This window comes from Arvicola amphibius, chromosome 15 (assembly GCF_903992535.2).
Source record: "Arvicola amphibius chromosome 15, mArvAmp1.2, whole genome shotgun sequence".
NCBI classification, from domain to species: domain Eukaryota; kingdom Metazoa; phylum Chordata; class Mammalia; order Rodentia; family Cricetidae; genus Arvicola; species Arvicola amphibius.
Window position 1 is genome coordinate 54,073,907 of NC_052061.1, and position 26,025 is coordinate 54,099,931.

The following is a 26,025-nucleotide window of genomic DNA, read 5'->3' on the forward strand; positions in this document are numbered from 1 at the left end:
AGGGCCTTCAGTCTGAGAGGCTCTGGGAATTAAATACCAAATTTCTACTGGGAAATACTCAGGATAATGAGAAGTTCGGAAATCACAAGAAATGTGAAATCGTGATGAATCCTTTTGCTGCATTAAGAAACATGTGGAGCTTATAGGAAAAAGAATAAATATCTTCTTAAGCTCCCAATTTTAACAAAATAAGTATGCGTGCAGTGACCCAAAGTTGGTGGCTATTTAAACATTTCCCAGAAAATCCAGACTAATGAAACCTGCATAGTGGAGATCCTGACTCTGTGTGTTATATCAGTTGCTTTTCTCATTCCTGTGATACAGCCTGATGTAAGCATCTTAAGGAAGAAGTTTTGTTTTGGCTTACAGTTTGGGGGTCTAGTTCCTCACGATGGGAATGGGATGACAACGGGAACAGGAGGCATCTGGTTGTCCTGTCAGATCCACAGTCAGGAAGCAGAGAGGAGGCATGCTGGTGCTCAGCTAACTCTCTGAACATCACCCTCCTCTCTGAGGCTTGGAAGGGGTAGGAGCTGCCTCTGGGTTGGACCAGGACAAACAGCAGATGTTTTTGCAGGAGTGAGTCTTTAAGGAGACACAAAGGGGAGAGTCTACGTTAGGATCAGTTGGTAGGTCCTGATTGGACGGGTTAGCCAGCAGCCTGATAATGATTCTTGATTGCTGGACCTTGTTGTATTGTCTAGAGAGTGAGGCAGTGGCCAAATAAGGGAATAGACCTTGGGGGCTTGCTTTGGGAAGGTGATCTAACAGCTTAGCAAGGGAGAAAGAGGGGAAAGTCTGCTTGCATTTGCAGTGCTTGGGCTTGTTGGAGACCCCCTCAGTATGGCCTTCCTCCCTGAGTCTAACTGATCTAGAACTCCCTCACAGACATTCCCAGAGCTCTCTCTCCTAGGCGATTCTAGATTCTGTCAAGTTGACAGTATTAACCATCACCTTTTAGCTTAATTTTTAAAAGCATTTTTTAAATCCAGATTAGTCATTGCTACTCTCAATCAACAACATTTTTATAGTGTAAATATTATATTTTTCTACTGTTTATCATGTTTCCAATGATTTCATGCACTTACAATGGCGTCATTATTTGTTTAGATGGCATCCACACTACATGAAATAATTTATTTAGCAGTTATAGACTGTCAAAAATTATGTGCACTCACACATACAACACACACATACACACGTACCTATGACACAGACAAAAGAGGATGAAAGCAGCCAGTACTTTTCTGTGTGTTTAGTATGTTTTCTCTAATATCAGCTGGCTGCTAAGTAGATGAATCTCATTTAGTGCAATAACCATGACGATCAATTTTCAAGACTTCTGCCTGGGTGTTCTGTATCTGGGGGGAGTGTGAGGCGCTAATGTGTGCTTCCACCTGGAAACTCAGCTGCACTTCCCAACCTCCACAGCACAGAAACTCAGCTCGCTTTATAGAATGGTTTACATAAAAGTCTCCTTTCTACATCACTTCCTACGAAATTTAGGATATCTGTGTTTCTCATTTTAGATTCATCTCAGTTAAGGTCTTTTATCAAACATAATTCATACAGATTAAGAATCATCTTTCCATTTCTTTTTAATGCCTAGCGTTTTAATTAAAACCATGTGAAGTGGTGTGCTGTAATCCCTTAACTTTGCATCTCAGAGTATAACCACCATGTAATTGAATTCTCCCTGATCAGAAAGCCTGCAAAGTCCTATGGGAAGGGGAAAGCTCTTTAGCTCTGTTTCTGCCAAGAAGGGCCTCCTCCACCCCTTCTGTGTTTACACCCATTGCAGTCCGGACACCTGCATCCGACAGGTAACTATTACCCTTGCCAAAACTAAAGCAGATGTGTCCAACTACGCATAACTCAGCCCGTAGACTATTTTCCACACAAGCAGGAGGAACAGAGTTTGATTCCTAAGACCCACAGAAAAAGTCAGAGTAACAGTGTGGACCTAGGATCTCTGTGATGGGGAGGAGACAGGAAGGTTCCTGGGGCTAACTGACCTGCCAGCCGAGCCAGATAGCTGAGGGAAACAGATCAGGGAAAAGACAGTGTCTCAAAAATAAGGTGAAGAGACTGGGGGAGACGCCTGATGGCTAACTCAAACCTACACACACAGACATGAGTGTGCATGCATGTACACACACACACACACACCAGAATGGCTTCAGTGGATGAATGCCAGCCACAGTTTCTGGCATGTTAGAGGATTCCCAGTGGAGGTAAGAGAGGGGCAAAGAGCACAATACTGCCCTATGACGTCTGTGCTTGTGTCCTGTGGTTTTGCAAGTTGTCAGCCAGACATATTTTTCTCATTGTATGACCCAGGCTCAAACACTTGAAATTAGCATCTGGATTATTCTCAAAACATGGAAATAATTTACAGTTGTGTGAGCTGATTGCATCTGGATTGTGAAGGAGGCTTGTGTTCCTCAGAGTGCTTCCTGTTGCCATTGCTGTCCCTTTCTTCTGGGTGAGGTCCCAGTAGGCCCTCTTTCTCCTGCCACAGCCTGTGTGATGTTCAGTTCAGCCACTACGAGTTCTAATCACAAGTCTTAGTCATGCTTTGAAAGTGTGATTCGGAAAACCATCCCCTTCAGAAATGACTCCGAGGAAAGAATCAGTATACCAACGGACTGGCAAGCTTTCCCCAGCAGGGAAATGCAGTCACAGTCTCGGTTCATGTGTCCTCAAAATGATGGAGCTGAGAGGAGTGACCCATGCTGGTAGTGCTAGGGCTCTCGAGGCAGAGGCCTCAGCGCTACGTAGATAAACCCCCGCCTCAGGCAAACAAACAAAACCCAGAATGACAGCCTTCCCCCACCCCAGAGACTGCGCAGAATTTGTGACAGTTGGCACTGAGCAGCCTGATCCTTCCCTCCCGTCTTGTCTCTGGGCTACATTCATTATAACCTCAGGTTCAGCCATCCTGTCAGCTCCTGGCGGGATGTTTTATGTCAAATGTAAGAGTTTTCCCGACACCTGAACTCACAACCTCTCCATCAGCACGTGAAACTCTCGTTACTGGGAGAGGCCCGCGTACATCACTGAGAAATGCCGGGAACACCGGGTGAGAGGAAGCTGTCGGGCTTTATAGGGCGGGTGACTGGTGGAGGCCATTACTCCCATCTGCAAGCCTTTAGTTTCCGTACCACCAACACCACACCCCCAATTTGTTTTGGAAACCAACATTTTAGGCCAAGGAGAAATTAAAGGCATGATTGGCTGTGGAACAGGCAGGCGCTGACTATACATGCTTCTCTTTAGACAGTCCGGTATGAATCACCCCCTGTAGCCAAAAGACGCGCATGTGCAGAATAGAGCAACCGCTTGTGTTGACAGAGGGGCGGTACATATGTGTTCAGACAGGTGTGTGCCTGTCTGTACACACGTGTAAAGACTAGAGGACAACCTTGGGTGTCACCCCTCAGGAGCTGCTCGTCTTGTATGTGAGACAGGCTGTTGTAGGTAGTTGTGTGCTTACTGTTTCGGCTCTTTTTCTCTTTGGAGGGCCCGTCACCCAGCTCCCAAATAAATCACAAGGAGATGTTATTTACAAATGCCCGACCTTAGCTTGGCTTGTTACTAGCCAGATTTTCTTAACTTATTCTATCTTTTGCCTCCGGACTTTTATCTTTCTCTATTCTATATGTACATTTCTTTACCTCTTACTCTGTGGCTGGCTGTGTACCTGGGTGGCTGAGCCCTGGTGTCTTCTCTCCTTCTTCTTTTCTCCTTCTTTTCTTGCTCCTCGATTTCTTCTTCCCAGATTTTCTCCTACTATTTAGTCTCTCTGCTGGTCAGCCCCGCCTATCCTTTCTCCTGCCTTGCTATTGGCCATTCAGCTCTTTATTAGACCAATGGGGTGTTATAGGCAAGCAAAGTAACCCAGCTTCACAGAGTTAAACAAATGCAGCATCAAAGAATGCAACACATCTTTGCATCATTAAACAAATATCCCACAGCACAAATGAATGTAGCACATCTTAAAATAATGTTCCACAACAGGGTGTCTCACAGACCTAGAACTCACCGGGTAGGTTAGACGGGCTGACTAGTGAACTACAGGATCCTCTGTCTCTGCCTTCCCTGTGCAGAGAAGATAAGTGTGTGTGGCCTTGCACCAGCTTTTTCTGTGGCTTTGGCGGTTGGGCTCGGGTCCTCATGTTTGCACACCACACTCTACTGACTAAGCCCTCTGCTCCCAACCCTAGAACAACATTTTAAATAGAAATATTTCTTTCCTGTATTTAATATTTTTCTTGATTCTTTTAGTTTGAAATCTTTTTAAACTGCCAAGAAACTAGGAAGGTGTGTGTGTGTGTGTGTGTGTGTATGTGTCTATCTGTCTGTCTGTCCTTCAGTGCACCTTTGATCCAGCTTAGCTCTGTTTCTGCCTGGAGTTTGCCTGTTTTTTCTAGCCTCCCCCCCCCAATGATAACTCCATACAGTTTGCAAATTAGCGAACATTATGACTTGCAATGTTGCAGAGAATTTGATGTTACTTTTACCAAACTACAGGAAAGACCTGAGGGATCCCCAGGTATCAGACAGGTAGTCAGCTCATACTTAAACACCATAGGGTGTCAGACTTGTCTTCACTCCTGAACAGAAGTTGGGGCAGGCAGGACGATGTCTTTAAGATTGTGTAAGATATAGCAGAAGTGTTATTTATTCTTGCTGCCTTTGAGGCAACTTCCAGGAGAAGAAAGGCTGAGTTCATGAGAGACCGTTTGAGAAGTAGGTAACAAGGACCACTTCATACAGGGTGGACCCAACCAACAAGACTCACTGGCACTCTAGCTTTAAGTGATGGTCTCTCAAAAGGACTGGAAAGTTTATGACGAGTTACAATATTCACAGTGTGAAATAAGAGGATACGAGTAGTTGCATTCCTCCTTACAGAGGGCGGTTAGTGGCTCAGCCACTTTCATGTTGACTTTAATATCACGCGGTTGGCTTTTGTTTGGAAGAAAGGAGTTTCAGATCTTGCCAACCATGCTGGACTTAAAACAGCAGTGAATTTAAACACAAGGAACATTGATGCCCCATCTGCTAAGGATTAGGAATATATGGGAGTAGTGAATTAAAACTGCAGAAGGCGCTCTCTCACTCTCTCTCTCTCTCTCTCTCTCTCCTCTCTCTCTCTCTCTCTCTCTCTCTCCCTCTCTCTCGTGCGCGCGCGTGCACACACAATTACAAAATGACTAAGGAAAAATCCTCACATTTTGGCCCTGGTTTATGAGTGTGCATTATGTAAACCTCATAATAGCTGTGAGAAAAAAAACAGTGTTTTCTGTTGGAGAGAGAGAGAGAGAGAGAGAGAGAGAGAGAGAGAGAGAGAGAGAGAGAGAGAGAGAAGCTAAAGCTTGAACTAGAATCGGCAAACTAACTTGCTTAGCCAGGTTGTTCTTCTATGTCAAAGCTACACAGACACTTCCTGGATCTCTGCTTCAGCCACCACATGCCAGCCAGAACCCCTTAGTTTTCCTAAGCCCACAATCTGCTGAGCAGCTCAGAGCAGCCTATACACTCTGTATGGCGATTTATTGTTTACTTGGTGTTTTCCCTTCTTACTGGAGAACAAAATCTTGTAACCTTCCCTTCCTTTTAACCCCCACACCAAACACTTAGACATTGCAAACTCTTACTTGCATTGTTAATGAATAATCGCCAGCCCCTGTCTTCCCTGCAAAACAGAATGCCTAGTACAGGTTCAAGCTGCTGTTGACACTCAGAGAACTGCCCTTGGTGTTTGAGGAGTCAGTGTGGGATCTGGACGGCAGAGGGAACCCTGGGAAAGCTGCCACGCCGGTGTGCTGTGGACTCACAAGTGTTTTGTTTCTAGAGCAGGCAGGATGGAGGAGAGTATTGCTGGCCCAAGAGCAGCCAGGGCCTCAGACAGGGAGGACTTCTCTCCTTTCTGGGAATGCTGGTGTCCCAGAGGTGAGGAAAGGGACTCAGCAGTACAGTGTATGGTGCTGAACTTGGAGTTAAGTCATAATGAGGTTGCCCCTGCCTCTGTCGCCATCAGATGCTTCATGACCTGGATTCTTGCATTGCACAAAGATCCACAAAGGAGGATGTGTGTATATGTGGTATACGTGTGTCTCTGTGGTCTGTGTTTCTCTCTGTTTCTCTCTGTGTTCTCTCTGTGTGCATGAGTGTGTGTGTATGTGCGTGTGTGTGTGTGTGTGTGTGTTGCATGTGCATGGTATGTAGTATAATGTGGTGTGATGTCGTTTATGTCTGGTGTGTATCTTGATGTATGGTGTAGTAGTGTATGACGCACGTGTGCACCTGTGTGTGGTACATGTCTAGTGTGTCTCTCTGGGTGTGATGGGTGAATGTGGTGTGTGATGGGTGTGATTATGTTATATGTCTTTGTTGATGGGAGACTGCATGTGATGTATGTGTGTCTGTGTTTATGACATGTGTGTTATCAAGGTGCATATATGTGGTATCTTTGTGCAGTGTGTGTGTGTGTGTGTGTGTGTGTAGTGTGTGGTGGGGTCAATGGAGAAAAGTCACTCTTGTTCTCTTTGTATGAACAAGTGAGTTTCATATCACTTGTTCTGCCAAGTGATATGAAACAGAAGAGCAATTTAATCCCGCGTGTAGGCCACTGGATGAGACTTTGCCGTTCCTTTTGTCTCTTTCCTCAGCCCTGGCCACTTCCTCAGCCAGAGTCTCACCCATCTTGGGAGGCCCAGTTGAATGCATCGCTTGACCTTTCTAATAAAGCCCTTTCTATTGCTTCCACAGTGCTGTCCCCTTCTCTGAACTCTGTGACGCCCCACGGCTCTCAGTGTCCGCTTTGACTTCACTTTTCCCCCATCCTGTGTGACATACCACACTTCTGTACATGCCTCTGTGCTTCTAAGAGGCATACCAAGTGTTTGAAAGGGCCTTATCTGCACACGAGACGTCCTTTGGTCCCATGGTTCGTTGTCACCTCGGCGTCTGAGCATCTCTGAGACTGTAGAGCCCATGGCTCAGCTTCTGCAGCTTAGCTCTGGCTCCCTCAGCAAGGCTCACGGAGTATCTCCTTGTTTCTAGGCAGTTTTAAGGATGACCAGAGACGTCACTGTCCTCACCGAACCCAGTGGGGCTGCTATTCAAAGACTTCCCCAGAATTTAAAATGTCTTTTTAAATTAGTTGCTTCTGGTTTGCACAAAAGAGATTAACCTGAGAGTGGAGAACTCTCTGGGAATCAGGTGCAGCTGAAACCAGAAGTTAGTTTTCTCTTAATGTAATTATGGTCAGAGGACCCAGCAACTAGACGACCAGGGAACCTGGGTTCTTCTTGTCTCGTGCTTGAGAAAAAATAATTCATCACCATCTACTTATTTTTCCACCATATAATAATATTCTAAGTAAAATCTTCCAGTAGCCCTGAAGGACAGTATAAGATAACCAGCAAGCTGGCCACAGATGGTCTCATATTTCCTATAACTGTGCAGAATGATTAATTTCAAAGAAGAGCTGTTGGATCATATTTTTTGCTGCCTCAGAACTTGGGGAGCAGCATGGGGTGCCATGAGCCACACAGAGTGACTCTGGACAAGGGACTTTGTCACTTTGCTTCCCACATTATTTGGCCATAAGACTTTTCTGGTTTGATTGGACTTTCGAAAGAGGTAATGCCTTTAAATAAAAAACCCTATAAATACAAAGGCTGCCATGCAGATTTTCTATTAAAAAGAACAATTTTATTTTCCAGCATTTCTTTCTATGTAGCACAATAATCATGACAAAATAATATAGGTAGAGAATTATGTTATTAACCATTAGAGGATTATGTTATTAACCTTGGGTGGTTGTGTTCTGATTAACATCTCTAAGAAGTCAGAGACCCTGGGTTTCAGGCAGACAATGGTCAGATGCTGTGAATTAGCCCCACTCAGCCTAGAATAGCTGAGGTCTACATGCCTGGCTAGGTCAGAAAACATGTGTTTTATCTAAGGAAATGAGACAATTACTTTAAAATATTTTCTTTAGCTTTAGTATCAACTGATGAATTAAACAGCCTTGAGTCATCAGAGATGTTCTGAAGGAAAGCTGCCATGGTCTTCCCCTCACAAGCAGACTTTCCGGTTTTTAATCAGACCTCAGCTCTTTGTCCATTATTTTCTCAGGCTGTTGTGTGCCCTTGCCAGGGGAGCACTAAAAGCTGATAAATGCTCCCTTGCCAATGCTCACTCACGGGGCAGTATTTTATTGAGCAAGGCAGATTTTCATTTTGGAAACGAGGTTTTCCACATTCCATTACCAATGGCCGCTTGTGCACAATCATGGCAAGCAGGGGCCTGCATTTCACGGCTCGGAGGCTGCGAGCTGTGTGATTTACTATACAATGCTGAGACACGCTGCTTCGTCCTCCAGTGATTCTCAGTCAAATGTGGGCTTTTCCTTGCTTCTCTTTATCTGGGGAATGTGTTTCCTGTTATTGCCAAGACAATGCCTTTGGCCATAAAAGGTTTATTCTGGTAGATCCCTGAAAAGAAAGAACAAGGAAGAGGTCAGGGGACCCAGAGCCTTCTGGAGTCCCCTGGAGTAGGACCCATCATGCTCCCTACCCCATGCCTAAAATGAAAAGCTAGAGGTTTTCTTTTCTGTGTGTGAAAATAAGACACGGATAGACAATCTAATGCCTTATACCAATGCTGGAAACAGGGTGCCTTGTGGAGTCACTTATGTTCACTGAGCTGTGCAAACCGGCTCGGGAAGCAGCCACTAGAAAGAACTCCAAAGGAGTCCCAGGGACTTCTGAAGAGAGCACACATACCACTGGATACTTTCCAGATGTTGATGTGTGTCACACCCCCAGTGGGACTCGCTCAATGAGCTGAGAGAATGCATTTGATGTGAGCTCGCACACATGTGCCTACCCCCACTCTGCATCCCTCCCCACCACCCACCCCTCATCCCAGAAGTCTCCCAAACTCAGAAGTGAAAACACATCCCTCCTCCAATCAAAACTCAGACCGCTAGGAAGTAAGGACGGTCATCTAAAACTCAGAAGGCAGTGCATGAGGCAAAGCTGCTTGGGTGCAGGGAGCCTGGATTTTTATGGGGAAAGAGAGTAATGTTCAAGAAAGGAGTCCTCCAGAACAGAGAATGCTCCCTATGGAGCACTTCCCTACCCTTCCTGCCATTTCTCTTAAGGGCACCATTCCTGTGCCTAGGTCTCAAGGTTGGCGAAAGCACAGCATAGACCTGGGTGGTGATAGATCTGGAGGTTCCAGGTTGTCTCCTTGACTGCTGACCACTGCCTTCCGGTTGGGAAAACTGAGTGTTCCGCAGAGTCCATGCATCTCAGGTCCACGTGTCTGCCGTAGTGGGAGAAGCAGAGCTGGCTGGTTGGTGCCCGCTATTTTACCCTTTCATTTCTTCATGGTCAGTTCTGCTCTTTCTGCCCCATCCCCCCCCCAAAAAAAACACCATTCTTTCTCCTCCTATGTAATTGCAGATTCCTGCTGTGAGTCTTTGTTACACATCACAAGCTGTGAAGTATCTCCCCTGCTCCTCCCCTTCCAGTTCTCTGATAACGTTGTTGCATCTTCCCTTGCCTGCTTCCTACTCTGTTTGCCAGCTTACTCTTCCTGAGGTCATAGTTGCCACACAGTTGCTATTCATTCTAGTTCACTAACTCCCTACACAACCCCCCTGACAAGCAGTGTAATGTCTACGGGTTAGGTCAAGCTTATTACATAAAGTCTAACACCTGAAGGCTCCAAAGTAGCAGACGACATCAGTCCACCGGTACACGATGATGCCCGTGAAGGTGGTGCCCGTGAAGGTGCTTGAGAGTTCCAGAGCAGTTTTGGCTATGTAGTGAGTTCTAGACCAGCCTGAACTACACAGAACCAGAGAGAGAGGGGGAGGGAGAGAGGGAGGGGAGGAGGGAGGGAGGGGGAGGAGAGGAGAAAAATAAAAAATAAAAATATTCTTAACAGAAAGAAATGACAAGTTATCAGTCACAGAGTTGAAATGGCCTTGTTTTTATAACTACAAACATACGTATATTCACGTGTATTTTCATAGGGCACAGACTTTGGAAGAGTGGAGTGTGTTGTTGCTTTTTTAATCCACTACATTCTGTGAAATTTTCACTAAGAATCCATTAGCTATACAGACAGACAAATATTTTAACAGAGAAATTGCAAATGACTTAAGGGACCTAGAAGGAGGACACAGCATGATGAACTCGGTGAGCTGCATGATGAACTTCCAGAAGAGAAGGAGAGAAATGCCTGGCTCTTCCACCAGGCCAAAAAGGGGAAACAGCCACTCCTGTTTAGAAGGAGGATGGTAGTGGAGGGGGAGGAATAGGAGGAGAGATGGAGGAGGGAGGGAGAGAGGAACAGAGAGAGACTGAAAACTCTGGGTTTCTTTTCTGTTATGTCACAAGTATACAAACAAAATATTTTCTGTTAGAAATTACAAATATTTTAGTTAGGCTACACATGTTCTAATGTAATTAATAATACACATGAAGGTAGACTGAGGCCATTGTCCAACTATGCCAGTGAGATTCCTAAGACCAGACAAGGCTATCATCCCTGTGCCCATTTAGGTTTGTGTCTGGGGTCTGCAAACTAAATGGACAAAAAGTGGAGTAACAAGAGAAAGCCATACAGATTCTGTTCAGATGTTACGTCAGAGAGAAGTGGAAGTCCAAAGAAACAGTTACAATCCAAGCACGAATACTCCATTTTAGCACATGGCAATTAATGTGGAGAAATGACTTGTAAAAAGGAAGGGATGCCAGGAGGCAGTGACACAGGCCTTTAATCCCAACACTTGGGAGGCAGAGGCAGGGGGATTTCTGTGAGTTCAAGGACAGTCTGGACTACAAAGTGAGTTCCAGCAAGGACTGTTAAACAGAGAAACACGGTCTCAAATACATACATACATACATACATACACACATACATACATACACACATACATACACACATACATACATACACACATACATACATACATAGGGGTATTTTGGCTTCTAGGGCCGATAACCTGTGACTAGTCATTAGTAACCAGGGCACCCATGCAGGGCAATCCGTGGAAAACCAGGTTTTTCTGGGAAGGTATGATCAAGCACTCACCCCAGTGTTAATTACTGGTGGCACAGGAAGACTTTCACACCCTTGCCACACCAGACAGATACATGACCTTCTCTTAGGCGGGAGAGGCTCCAACAAGAGACTTTTCCTTGATCCTGTTGCTGATTCTCAATTGCCTTCATCTCAAAATGACATTTATGCTAAGTGGCCCATTTTGGGGTGGCCTACGCTGAACTGATTAAGTCCCCAGGGCGTTAAGCCAGACGCTGTGGTTCCAACAAGGTGTTGATGAGGCCAGCTGTCCATCTCCTCCCAGACTTTCCATGGCACCTTAGGGCGGAGGGTGGTCCCTTCCAGTTACACAGAATCCCCCCTAAGCTCTTGAAGAGAACGAGTCAGTGGACAGAGACACACACCCCCCCCCCCCCATCGCTAACCCTGAGTCCACAGCCCGAGAGAGGGAGGTGGGGCTCGTCAGGGATCTAGGTAGCATCTGCTTTAGGGCCCAGTCTAGAATCCATTTTTAGTCATCCATTTTTCAGTCAGCCCAGCGGCCGTCATGTTAGGAAGAAAAATGACACAGAATTTCAAATATCCCAGTGTGGCCAATAAGAGGAGCCGCAGAATTTAAACCCAGCGGGAAACTTAATGCAGTTACCCAGGCAGTTGCTGCTGTATTTCCTTGCTGTTGAGGAAGAGAATGCCATTTCCTTTGTGGTGTGATTTACACTTCTGTTCTAAGGGACCCTGGCTTATGTCTCGGGCATTTTCCTTGCAGAGGAATTGCTTGTCTTTGCCCCAGGCTCCTTCCTGAAATCACTGATTCCTGCACCAGGTTCTAGGTGACCACGGCTTCCCTGCCTAGTAACTGGCTCTCCATCAGTGCTTTATAAACCTGTTGCTGGGGACGTGTCTGAGCTGGTAGAGTGGTGGCCTCTCACAAAGCCCTGGGTGCCATCCTCAGCACCCCTTAAACCAGGTATGGTGGCGTGCTTATGATCCCAGCACTGGGGAGGTGGAGGCAGGAAAATCAAAAGTTTCAGATTAGTCTTGACTTCACAGTGAGTTCGAAGGAAACCAGGCTACAGGAGACGCTGCGTCTGTCTGTCTGTCTGAAAGTACATCCAGGGCATAGAGTTCTAAAGTGATGTCAAATCAACTCAAGCCGCAGTTGGACCCTTGAGAGTTTAATCATTCCTAGACTGAAGAGCCTCTTGTCCGTGTGACAGGAAGTTTGTTCAACAGTACTGTGCTGTGCTCACTTGGACATCCAGGTTTTAAGGACCTTTCTGCTTGCAAGTGGATGTGCGTGAATCTCGCATAACTCAGTGGATGGCCAGTAAAGCCCTTAGTGTTCTGAGAGCATTTGAAACCCTTGAAGCCTTTCTCCGGCGTCTACAGCCCATTAGCTTGCAGGTGTGCGTGTTCTGAAAGCCCAGCTTTTGCAGGAAATTGTTTTTCTTCTTTTTAAGTTTTTGAATTAGTGTAGGTTTTTTCTTTTCATTTGAAATTCAGTTTAATTTGCCATTTTTTATTTTACTTGCCAAATATTAGAAGCATGGGCAGTCTCTGCTTTTGGAGACCTGTGTTCACAGGGGACAAGAAAAGCAGAGGATTCGCTAGGCGCTCCCTGCTTCCCTTCTGAGAAGGATTACTGAAGCCAGCCATCAGTTGAGTGAAAAATGGGAAGTGGCCGCCATTGTTAATCTACAGTATTAATTTTTATTGAAATTTTGCTCTGGGGTTGGGACACAGCTCTGCTGGTAGGATGTGTGCCTAGTGTGCACCAAGGCCTGGATTCCATCCAATAACAAAGAGTCAGGTGTGGTACCGCATGCCTGTAAGCCCAGCACTAGGGAGGTGGAAGCCGATTTTAAGTGACAATCAGAAGTTCAAGGTCACAGCTGACTAAATAGCAAGTTCCAGTCAAACTGGGCTTTATGAGACCCTGTATCAAAAAAATGTCTTTAATCTCAGTATCCAGGAAGCAGGAGTAGGCAGATCTCTGTGAGTTCAAATTCTAGACATCCTGGTCTACACAGCAAGCTCCAGGCTTATAACCGTCTTATAATCACCCACCCCCACCCTACAAAAAGAAAAAGATTATGTTTTTGATTCTTTTTCTCCTCTCTCTCTCTCTCTCTCTCTCTCTCTCTCTCTCTCTCTCTCTCTCTCTTAAATTTGGTGAGAACATCATTACAGAGCATCGAGGTTAGACCAGGGAAATGCTGTCGTCTTGTTGGGCCCTTGCAGGGAAAGCTGCTGAGCTATGGAACTTCACTGGCTCCTTCTTCTGTACCTCCACATTTTAGCTCCTCCCAGGGCATCAGGGGAAAGCTTTTTCTGGCAGAGGAGGAGGCAGCCTTCTGAGGAAGGCCCTCCCACCCACATTCTGCTGGAGCCCTGGGCTCACAGGCACTGCAGGGTTAATTGAAATGGTGTTTTCTGGAAATTGGGCTGTCAAGTCGCTGCATTCAGAAGCCAAGGGAGGGGTGGAGATTTGCTCTGCTTCATTGTTTTTCTCTGTTTTGAGGAAAATGGTGTTCCATTAGCTCCTCCTGTAGTGTTGAAATTACCTGGTCAATGCAAACCAGGTGTACTAGGTAATTCCTCCCTGAGTCCTGTAAAAAAAAAAAAAATGCTTTGTCTGTGTATCCTTTCTTTACGGATATTTCTTTTCTGTAAAAATGTTCTTCTGTAACATCCAGGCCACACAACAAATAGAATCAGCTTTCCAGGGAAAGTCAAACACATTAACGAAAGGGCGCTGAACATACTCAACATGTACAGACTAATCCTGAGTTTTATTTTTAAATTATATGTAATTATTAATGATGACAATTGAAAAGAGTTCAAGGAAGACGGACTTGATTATACTGAAAATATCTATGGGGAATATGAAAAGGCAGGAAGTCAGAAGCAAGAAAGGTCTTCCTGAGCGGAGAGCGTGACTCAGTCGAGGAAGGGCTTCTCATGCAAACTGGAGGACCTGGACTCAACCCCCAGATTCCGTGTGAAAAAGCTGTGTGTGCTAGCACTGACTTATGATTCCAGCATTGCAGAGGCAGGCACGGGAGGATGTCCCGAAGCTCACTGACTGGCCAGCCTGCCCGAATCAGGGAGTCTCGCTCCCAGGAAGAGACCCCATCTCCAAAACAAGGATTGACAGCTCCTAAGGCTCGACTTCTGACCTCAACATGCATGCACATACATGTGTACCTGAATTTACATGAACACGCACATGCATGCACACACACACGAGGTGGAGGCGTTTAGGGATTCCAGTTCATGACCAGCTGTCCTATTGCTTTGGGGACTACTGACTGCTAACCAATCAAGGTGGGAACACATGACAAACAAAATTTATCACTACCCAGAAGTCCCCCACCACCCTCTAGGGCATGGGATCAGCAAGCAAGACACAAAGTGAGACTCTCTTGTTGGGAAGCTGGAGACTGACAAAGAAGAGCCCGCAAGCCCTGCTTTGTGTCTTTTCTTCCCATGATGCCCTGAGACTCGTCTCCCTCCTAACCTAGCTGCTTATAGCAAGGCCGTGAGCAAGCAACAGGAAGAGCTTCGTGTGAAGCCAAACCCTCCCTGCTCTTCTCCTCACTGGACCATTCCAGACTCCTCTGTGTGTCCGTTCCTAGAACCACAGCACCACTAGGGCACACACTTCAGTGCCCATCCTGGCTGCATCTCAATGGCAGGGCATGGGATACTGCCGAGTTGGGACAAGGGATCAGCTGGGTCAGATGAAAGCCCTAGTTCAGGCCTCTCCAGTAGCCAATGTGCACATCTGTCTTGTCTGTCTTGGATCTCTGTAGAGCGTCATATATGATATACATTGGGAAGTGTGTTAAATGTCTTGAAAGATATATTGGCATGAACCCAGGTTCCTTCTTTGCACCAAAAATCAGGTGATCTTGGCTGCAACAGTGAGAATTCTCCTTTCTCATATTCTAGTCCCTTTCTGCCTTTGCCTCCCCACCCCACTTGTGTGTGTGTATGCGTGTGTGCGTGTGTGTATGTGTGTACCAATGGATTTCATTGAAGGACGGTTGCTTACAGGAGCATGGGCAGTTTGCCAATGGTTACATCACCCTGTCACTGATAGAGTCTCCAGTCGGGGTGGGGAATATGCACAGACCCAATCCTGTGCATGTATTATGCAGGTAAACCCAATGACTACACGTTTGTGAGCACAACAGGCGTGTCACGCCTGGAAGACGGCATTGCACAACGCTCCACCCCTTCCTTCGGCTCTCGCGGTCTTACACACCCACTTCTGTGATGTCATGGTCTCCGTTACTCTCAGCCCTTTTACCTGTTCTGTGTGCCTTAGGAACCTACTGCAGGAAGATGTTTCTCTGACTCAAGCTGACAGCCACGCTAGCCTATGCGACAGGCACAAGTCTCTAAGCGGCAGTCTGATATCCTTGCCTTCCTTTAGGGCAGTGGTTCTCAACCTGTGGGTTGCGACCCCTTTGGCAAACCTTTATCTCCAAAAGTATTTCTGTGAATTATGATTCGTGTCAGTAACAAAATCACAGTTGTGAAATATCAACAAAAATAATTTCATGATTGGGGCTCACCACAGCATGAGGAACTGTATTTAAGGGTTGCAGTGTCAGGAAAGTTGAGAACCACTGCTCTGCGGGGTGGGTGGGAAGATAAGAGTCGCTGACATCATATCAGACCCTGCCTATTCCCATGGATGAAAACCCCGTGCAGAGCTTGCAGGATAAGCTGCTTAGGTCACAGCCATGCATGTTGGGGCAGCTGACTGACCCCATGTGTCATTTTCTTGCAGGTAGACTTGGGCCTCCTGCGATTCGTAACGGCTGTGGGCACACAGGGTGCCATCTCCAAGGAAACCAAGAAGAAATATTACGTCAAGACTTACAGAGTAGACATCAGCTCCAACGGAGAGGACTGGATCACCCTGAAAGAGGGAAATAAGGCCATTGTGAGTTCAGCTCCTGCCCCTCCCTCCCTCCTCCCCCACCGAAGCCTTTCCCGTGCCTGATCAATTTTGATTTGTTTGTGCGGGGATTTTTCTGTCAGGCCTGGTTTATTTTTTGAATTGATTTAAAATGAAAAGCGCAATTAGAGGTTTAAATCTGACCAAAGGGTCTCATGTTCCCAGATCCAAAGGCCAAGAGTAAGCCACACAGATGTTAGTAAAAAAGACAGCAGACAGCATCAGCCAAATTAAAGGACAGATTTGAGAATCACCTTCAGCCCCCCAGGGACAGACAACACACAGCCTAACACCGCCCACCTTAAGAGTTCCTGGTGGTTGGCTGGCTTCGTTTATTTGAGTTTTTCCTCATGTTTCTTCATTCTTTCATAGATCTTTTTCTTTTTTCCTCTCTGTAATGGGCTAATGCCCTTTTCATCTATCCTTGGTGCTCTCAATGCAATTGACTGTGGCTGGTAAGAACAAGAGAACTGTGGGTTTTTCCACGTGTTCCTTCAGATCACACAGAGAGCAGGCTACCCCCTCACTGGCAGCTTCGCCCCATTGGCTATCCGAGTCCAGCCTCAGAGCATCGACCCTGCGCTCTGTCATTTAGGAGCTGAGATCTTTTCCTCAGTCAGCCTGCTTCTTTGAAGTCATGCTTGCTCTGATTTATTAATCAAATGGTTTTTGAGAATTTATATTTGATGTTACCCAAAATCAAAAGCCTGAGGGGCTGGGGAGATAGTCATCCAGCAAATTGCTTACCACACAAGCATGAGGGCCTGAGTTCCATCCCCAGAACGCATGTTTTAAATATATAAGCATGCATGCATACACATGCCAGAGAGATGGCTCTGGGGGTGAATAGAGGTGCTCACCAGTAAGCCTGACAACCCAAACTCCATTCCTATAATGTACACGGTAGACGTGGAGAACCAGCTTTCATAAGTTCTGCACATGTGCCATGGCATGTACCTACACCTAATATATAAATAATTGTGTGTGTGTTTTATTTTTAAGGCAGGGAGTGGTGTGGGATGTGCTTGCCACCCCAGCCCTGGGCAGTGGAAACAGGAGGATTCCTAAGACTCATTGATAGGCTAGTGAGAGATCCTTTCTAAAAAGAAAGAAAGAAGGAAGGAAGGAAGGAAGGAAGGAAGGAAAGAAAGAAAGAAAGAAAGAAAGAAAGAAAGAAAGAAAGAAAGAAAGAAAGAGAAGAAAAGAAAAAAACAAATGTGCTAGCACTTCTTGAGAAATGTCTGAGGTTGCTCTCTGTTCTACACACACACACACACACACACACACACACACACAGAGGAGAGAGAGCGAATGAGAGAGAGAGAGAGAGAGAGAGAGAGAATGCAAGGAGGCTAGTTCAGTTCACATGTTCTCAGCTCACCTCTAAACACCCGCCCTATGGCCTTAGCTGGAACTGAGAAAAGCCTCTACAGTATGAAGTAAAATACAGATACGGACTCCTGTGGTCAGTGGCAAGATCCCTTTCTCAGGGAGGTCAGGCAAGACTGAGTCAGGTGTAGGGGGACAACTCTCTGTGGGAAGAGAGTTCCTTGGAAGATTCTGTGGATGGTACAAGGGCTATCAAAGGTGGAGGACATAGAACCCCTTCTTTACCTGAGAAAGAAAACCCTTCATGGCCGTAAGGGGAGGACAGAAGGCAGTAACGCCACAGGGTTCCGTATGACTTGAGGTTATGGAGCAACAACAGGCCTGCACGCACAAGCCTTCCAGCGCAGGATGCAGCAGGGATAAGACTTGGCGTGGGGGGTCTTCACTGAACCTAAATGAAGCTAGAGTATCCAGTTGACTCTTCCTGAAGTCCTTCCCATTTCCTCAAGCCATAGATCTCATCTGTCTTGATTTCATTTGCTGGACCATGGCAAGGTCAGAATTCAATCTTAGCCTGCCCTGACGGTCTTCATCCTTTGGACAGAACGTGAATGTGCATGCCTTTCAGCAATCTGTGGGAAACTTGCAGTGTTAGTGGAATGGGTACACACCACCCCCAGTCTGTGCAGACCCCAGTCACTCAACTCTGGTCCCTCCAGGAGAACTGAATGGCCTATAAGAATAGCACTATTTGAAATGCTACTGCTTCTGCAAGCTTCTCGTTACTTTTGCCACGTGAAAATGTACCCATTCAGGTTGTTTCCCAGAGGGAGAAACTGGAATAAAAACAAAGTACAGGGGGCATTTGCTGTTTGCTGCAGAGCAGGGACATAGGATCACATAAATCCAAGGAAGAAAAAGTACCCGTAGGATGACATCAGTGTGCCCTTTCTCTGGAGGGAGGAGCAGAGCTCCAGGAACTGCCCACTATACCGGAAGATGGGCAGAGTCTCCAGGCCCTGCAAGGAAAGGCTCTGACTATAAAATCCTGAGAGATGGCGTGAGTCCCAGTGTTTGTCACATCCAGACCACAGAGGACCACTGTTTCCATTGTTTTATTGAGAAAGGGGTAGATTTTTGAAACAGGGTCCTCTGTGTAGACTGATTGTCCTGGAACTGGTCCGTGTAGACCAGGCTGGCCTTGAACATCACAGAGATCTGCCTGCCTCTGCCTCCTGAATGCTGAGATTAAAGGTGTGCGCCACCACCGTCCCTGTAAATAGTGCTGCTGTTACAGGGCCATCCTCACCCATGGCTGACCTATAAATCTAGAAAGCAGAGGCTTCCAATCTTATCTGAAGGGAGGCTGGTTCCAGAATGTTCCGTGATAGCGTACAGGGCTCCTGTAAACAACACTACTGCCATGTGGTCCCAAAGGACATTTGCAGGTACCTGGCTTATACTGGGCCTTCCTTGCTTTGTGGTCACATGGCTCATTGTTCTTAGAATCAAAGGGCCTATTAGTATCCTAGAAGCAGGAAGACTGGAATAAAAACTAAATTTTATTATTAGTTTTGCCTCTGACCACTGAAGCATAATTTTACCAATAACTTGAAGTATTAAAACCACTGATGCATGACTAAGAACGTTTATCAAGGGACCAAGTAAGCAAGGAGGGCAGGAAGTTAGACTCCGGCTCAGTGGCAGGAGTGCTTGCTTCATTCGTACAAAGTCCTGGTATCGATCATGAACACCCCAAACCAGGCACATGGTGCATACCTGAAGCCCCCACATGAGAGGCAGAAGCAGAAAGATGAGGTGTTTCAGGTCTCCTACTCCCTGAATTCAAGGCTACCAGGGAGACTTGACTTATGGCTTGTATCTGAGGACTGGGTTAGAAATGTTAAGAAGCCAGACCTAACCCAGAACTCCAAAAGCATTTCTTCTGGTGTTGCTGGGAAAGGAGCTAATGGGAGTCCCTGTGGAATGCGTGTGGCTGTGGCTGTGGCTCTTTCGGTGATGCTAACCTCTTCTCACCTTTAAAGATGACTGCCATCCTTGTGATAGAGCTTCTAGCAGGAACATGTGATGGGGCGGCTTTCTACACTGGACAGGGTTCTCTTGATTACAGTCGCTCACGGCACACCAACCTCGGTAGAAAAGTGCTGACCCGCAAACAGGGCCTCCAGGCATTTGCGGAAAGTTTCTGGGATTTGTTTCGATCACAGTTAGTGTGTTAACACCCCTCTCTTCCCATCTAGATCTTTCAAGGAAACACAATCCACAGATGTCGTCTTAGGCGTTTTCCCCAAACCACTGATTAACTCGATTGTCCGGATTAAACCTGCATCCTGGGAGAACTGGATATCGATGAGATTTGAAGTCTATGGCTGCAAGCTAACTGGTGAGTGCCCGCGTGGAAGTCGCCCCTCTGAACGAATGCAAAGTTTTCCATTCAAGGAGAATGTGTTCACATGTGCACACAGGAAGGCGATCTGTCTGTATTTATTTGGTAATTAAGGTGTGTATTAGTTACTCTTCTCGTTAGCATGACAAAATACCCAACAAAGAGAAGCTTAAGGAAAGAAGGGGTTGTTGGCTTGCAGTTCAAGTGGACATAGTCCACGGCAGGGAGGTGTGGTGACTGGGGTGGGAGGCAGCTGATTATGTTACAACCAAGTTAGGAAGCAGAGAAGAAACAAGAAATGGGGTGAGATATAAAACCTTACTGTGGGGGATATTTCATCTTCAAACCACAAGGGCCTGAACAGTGGATGTGCTCATGTCTGAATTCAGGTTCTACCCTAACGCGTTTGCCATCTGGGGGTGATTTACTTAGAGCTTCCCAGGCCTGGTTTTTCTCCCTAGGGAGCAGCCACAGTTCTGAGTGCACACGGGCTACTCCTCACGGCAGGTGGGGAGACGGACTAGCCAAGTGGCCCTGCTTTCCCCCAAGTGCACGCTCTGAGAAGGCAGCTCTCCCACCTTGCCCTCGGCTTGTTGGGTGGGCAGCTGGACTGTTACTACTGGGTCCTAATAATAGCTGTTGCCCTGGAAGGCTCCAGATGGGCTGCTCTCTACAGTTCTGAGACGCAGAGATGGACTTCCTCCCACTGTGCTGAAGGAGTCTGACTTCTGACGAGGGCGGCTTTTGCTCTCTAAACACCCTGGCCGCTCCTCCATGCTGCCTCTGTGTGTTCGTTCTCCCTTGGTGGCATGGGGGATCGGATCTGCCCTCACACCTGGTAGGCAAGCACCCTGCCCCAGTAGGAGCTGCATCACCGATTCCTAACTGGGTATTTGAAAAGTAGCCGTCAAGCTGTGAACGTCTCTGGGTGTTCAGTTTGTTCTTCAAACAGGACTTGAGATGTCTGTTAAATTGAAACAAGAAGGGATGAAAATGATGAAAATTTGCTCTTGCTAAATGTCTGAAAGAGGGTCAGGCCAGGTGACCGGAAGTCAAGGTGTGCCTGGCCGTGAGTCGCTGGGCCCAAGGCTTCTGTAATGGTCGGTAGTATTGGGTGATCCTGTGTTCTGATGTAATAGCAGCCATGCTACAACTCTTTCCCATGTAAGTAGATACGTTAGAGAGCTTTCATTTAAAAGCAACATCAGCACACATGTAATATTCATATCTTAAAAACTGAAAAACATGGGAGCTGGAGAAATGGCCCAGTGATTAATAGCACCTAGTGCTCTTCCAGAGAACCCAGGTTCAGTTCCCAGCACTCACAACTGTCTGAAACCCCAGTTCCAGGGGATCCCATGCCCTCTTCTGGGGACACCAGGCATCTATATGGTGCGATACGTACATGAGACAAACACTCATAAGATAAAAAATAAGCCTTTCTTCAAAGATTGAAACACAGTCTGTGACTGATTCACTAAGCAATAATTAAAAAGTAAAAACTTCCAGTCTCTGATGAAACCACTGTGTTCCGACGGTGTTCGCAGTTAGAACATTTCATTTCTCGGTTCTCTTTTTGTGCTTTGTCTGCTTGAGTTTGAACCGTTCTAAAGAAGGAAGGAAACTGACTTTTGAAGGAGAGTCCTCCCCTAACCACTTTCCCATCAGAGAGCAGGGGCTGTGTCGAGAAGCTAGCTCATGAGAAGATCCGTGGAAAGCCCACTCGGGAATGTAAAGCCCAGGCCTGACGTCAGACAGATTTATTTGTTTTCCACGGTGAACACAGACTTGTTTTTCATGTGAGGATTCAAGATTTAGAAAGTTCAAGGCCTTGGAGGCGGAATTGGGTGGAGGGGCATTAGGGAGCGGGGCGGACGCTGGACACTCAGAGTAACCTCGCTTTTATTTTTGGTATTAGTTGAAGAACAGAAAGTTCTAGCGGACTTTAGAGCATTATCAATTTAGGAGTCTACTCATAAATTCAGAGGAACAAGGCCACATGAGGTCTGGGTGGGAATTTCTGCTCCATTTTCTGCAACCTTATTTTCATGTCACTACACCAGAATTTTATATAGAAGCAAGCTTCATAAAGACTCCAAATTAGCCTGAACTCTGAACTCTGACTGTCCAGTCTCTTAAGATTTATGTTATGTCCTCTTGGTTAAATAAAATATTTATTTGAACTCAAATTATCCTTTTTATTTTCATAAGGACATCTCCAAGAGGTAGTTCAGGAATGTGAACAAAAGAAGGAAAATAATTTATTGGTTTTAAAAAAAATAGTTCAACGACCTGTTTATTTATTTATTTGAGTAGCTTTTCTAATATTTTTAAACGCAGTCTATTTTGCTATTTTAAAAAGACAGTTGGGTTTTGTTTTGTTTGCTTTTTCTCTAGTGAAATGACTGGTCATTCCCAGAAACTGACCTTGGCTGGTTTGTGGAGAGGGCAGTGTGTGACCATCATGGTCCCACAGCCAGAAAAGCCATGCCTTGGCTCAGGAACTGTCCACTCAGTGAGTGCCTGACTGCAGATGGGACTTTTTGCATCTCAGATGTACATTGTCCTGGTTCTGTAAGATACCTTAATGAGCTATGATGAGGACTAAATGAAAGAATATTTATAATGTCCTTGGCTTAAAGTGCTCACTAAGTGCCCCCAGTCAGTAAGGCAAGCGTGATACCCACTAAACTGAATGCAGGATAAGCCCCGGCTGATGCCTGCAAGGAGCTAATCACTCACGCGCACTTCCTTCTTTTTAAGCCTGGTCCTCTGACGATGAAAGAGTAGGTCAGCCGTGTCCTGTTGGACTAGATGATGCAGAACAGCAGAACCTGCTCACTCTAATTCCTTCCACCCTGTTGGCCTGGAGCACAAGTGTTCCGCGGTGGTTTCTGGATGAAGGCGTTCCGCCTCTCCTGCTTTCTGACAAACAAGCAATCTTGAATTTCTATTCCCTCTTTATGAGTAGACAAGTGCTAACCTAATCTGATGTTTAAGGAAACTAGCAAAATTTAAAAATTTAGGACACAGGGAGGGAGGAGGACGTGAGGAACGGGATGGTCGAGATGGAGGAAGGACAGAGAGAGAGAGAGCAAGGGAAGAGATATCTTGACTGAGGGAGCCATTGTGAGGCTAGTGTGAATCCTGGCACCAGGGAAATTCTCAGGAATCCTCAAGGATGACCCCAGCTAAGACCCTAAGCAATAGTGGAGAGGTTGCCTGGACTGGCCTTGCCCTATAATCAGATTGATGACGACCTTAATTGTCATCATAGAACCTTCATCCAGCAACTGATGAAATCAGATGCAGAGACCCACAGCTAAGGCATTGGGCCAATCTTCCGGAGACCAGTACAAGAGAGGGAGGAGCATAATATGAACAAGGAGTCAAGACCATAATGGAGATAACCACAGAAACAGCTGACCTGAGCTATTGAAGAGCTACTGACTCTGGACTGATAGTGGGGAAACCTACATAGGACTAAACTAGGCCCCCTCTGAATGTTGGGGTGGACCGTTTGGTGGCTTGGGCAGTCTGTAGGGCCACTAAGACCAAGATTGGATCCCTAGTGCTTTGAACTGGCTTTTTGGAGTCCATTCTTTTTGGAGGAATACCTTGCTCAGCCTAAATATAGGGGGAAGGCCTTGGTCTTGCCTCAAAATGGTATGTCATACTTGTGACTCCCCATGGGAAGCCTTCCCTCTCTGAAGAGTGGATGGGGAGTGGGGAGAAAGGTGGGAGGAGCGGTGAGTAGGGGAGGAAGTAGAACTGGGGTAGGTATTGTAAAATGAGAAAAGATCGTTTTTTTAAAAATATAATTAAAAAAAATAAATTTAGGACATAATGCATTACTTCCTTGACTTCCAAAGCCCTCCAGAGTCCCAGTTTGAACCTGGGATTCACATTCAGGAATTCTTTAGAAATACAGCTGTCCCAGAGCCCCAGAGAATACGGTGGTTGTTCCCCAGAAAGAGACACTAGGGTGGCATATTCTGTCTTACAGGAGATTGAGGAGGAATACTTTCCTTCCTTCTCTAAAGAGGGCCGTATCATTTTGGCAAAGGAAAGGATTGGGAAGTTAGCATTGGGAGACTTCTGCAAGGCTGTGAGACACCAGCCTCGGCTCCGCTCAGTGGTGTTCTGTTCTCCACAATCATATGCTCCTGTCAATCACAAATGAAGGAAGGTGACCTTTCCAAACACCACAACCCCGTTGGAAAGCCTCCCAAGCCATGAGGGGAAGCCTGGATGGTGCCCACAGAGAGCTACTGTCACACCTAGCTGTTGCCTTCTTATTCTTTGAAAGCTTCTTTATTGCCTGGATGCGCTCTGTTTCTCTTTTAAGGTCGAGCACAGCGATCTTACAGCAAATTAATAACGCGAATGGTTGCCGCATCAAACCGCTCCCCATAACATCATCCGCTTGTCTCTTTCATCCAAGATTGATTTTTAAGGTTTTCAGAAAACTGCGGCCAAGCAAATACCAAATCCCCCAGTTAAGCTTGATGTGGCTGAAAACTGATCATTGTCAGTGCCATGTTTCCCATTGCAGTTTGGATACACTAAGAATTAGTCATTGTTGTCTGAAATGCCAGTCCATTTGGATGTCCTAGTTCCCGTGCTGCTATTTGCTTGTAAATCTAACAATATCAGCAAAAGTGCAATCTGAGCCTTTCTGCCAAGGAAACCCTGCTGGACACCAGAATCCCGTTCAAACCTTGAGTTATTGCTAATATAAATGTTTCCTCATCATCGTTAAAAGTGAGTTATGGGCTAAGTCCGAGGAAATGACTCAACCAGTAAAGTGTTAGCCTTGCAAACCTGTGGACCTGAGTTCAAACCCCAGAATCCGCACAAAAAGCTGTGCATTGTAGATTGTAATCCAGAGCCAGAATGGTGCAGAGAGGAGGTTCCCAGGGGCTTGCTGACCAGCCAGGCTAACCGAACTATAGCTATACCCCCAGGCCAGTGAGAGGCCTGTCTCAAGAAAACATCATGGAAAGTACAGGATAATGTCCTTTGTCTTTCAGACATGTGCCCACATATGCAGTGTGAGTCTTATGGTTTTCAGTCAAGGTCAAATCAAGGTTCCCTGTGCTGTGTTTCAGAGGGGTTATTCACAGAGATGTGATGGGGACTGGCTGGACATTCTGAGTGCTGGCTGAGTGTGGGCTGGGTGTCACCAGGTTTAAGGAAAGAAACAGCCCAGAAGCTCTGTGTAAAAGAAAGGGCATTCCTCTGGCGGGGGCTCTGCTCTGGTTACAGCATCCGAGTTTATTGTGTTTTTCTAAGATGGTGGCATCTGGCTGCCTCTATCAACTGAGCATCACCTTGTTAAAGACGCTGGCTGAAAGTCAGGCAGCTGTGAGCACTGCAGCCGAGAAATGCGGCTTCTGTCTTTGGTGCGAGTTTTGTGCTCCTTCAGTAAAATGGGCTTTGTAAATCTTTTTTTTAAAAAAAAAAAAAATCCCTGTTGAGTTTGTTCTTGATTTCTAGATCCCTCCCAGAGCAGATAGCCAGGCTGAGTTACCGGAAAGCATCCTGAGAAACGACAGCTGCTTCTGACTTGTAATGCATTGATTCATTCAGCAAATATTTGTCGAGAATGACAGTGTACAAAAACAGGCTCAGCAAGTCTCAGAACACAGAAAAATATGACTTGTTTCATAGCCTCAATAAAATTAAGATCTGGCTTGGCGTGTGACTCGGTCGTTAGTATGTTTGCCCTGCACGTAGGAATCCCTGAGCTATGAACCCAGCACTGCAGAGGCCACATAGCAGTGCACATGGGAAAACCCTAGTACTTAGGAGGCAGGGGCTGAAGAGTCAGGAGTTCAAGGTCATTCTTAGCTATGTAGTGAATTCAGGGCCAGCCTGGAACATGAGATCTTGTCCAAAAAAGTTGAAAGGAAGGGAAGGGGAAGGAAGGAAGGAAGGAAGAGAGGGAGAAAGGGAGGGAGGGACGGAGGGAGGGAGGGACGGAGGGAGGGAGGGACGGAGGGAGAGAGGGAGGGATGGAGGGAGGAAGGGAGTTGTAAAACTTGACCTAGGAAAAAGCAGTTATCCAAGAGTGAATAAGATTGTCGATACAAGAAAAATACAGATCAAGTATCTATCATAAGGCATCTCAGAAAAAAATGTGCCCAATTAAAGATTGACTTAGTTAAATAATATTTGAAAATGAGTCAATATTTTCCACAGATTGGATGGTGGCCAGAGC

General features: G+C 46.1%; 1 protein-coding gene across 1 annotated transcript in view; it reads left to right on the top strand.

The window, feature by feature from the left end:
* The window catches only part of Nrp1 (neuropilin 1), a 144,778-nt gene that overhangs the window by 81,852 nt on the left and 36,901 nt on the right, over positions 1-26,025 (top strand). Inside the window, 3 exon segments of the mRNA XM_038312800.1 lie at positions 15,896-16,051; positions 19,657-19,673; positions 19,675-19,799. Of these exon segments, the coding sequence (XP_038168728.1) occupies positions 15,896-16,051; positions 19,657-19,673; positions 19,675-19,799 (298 nt within the window).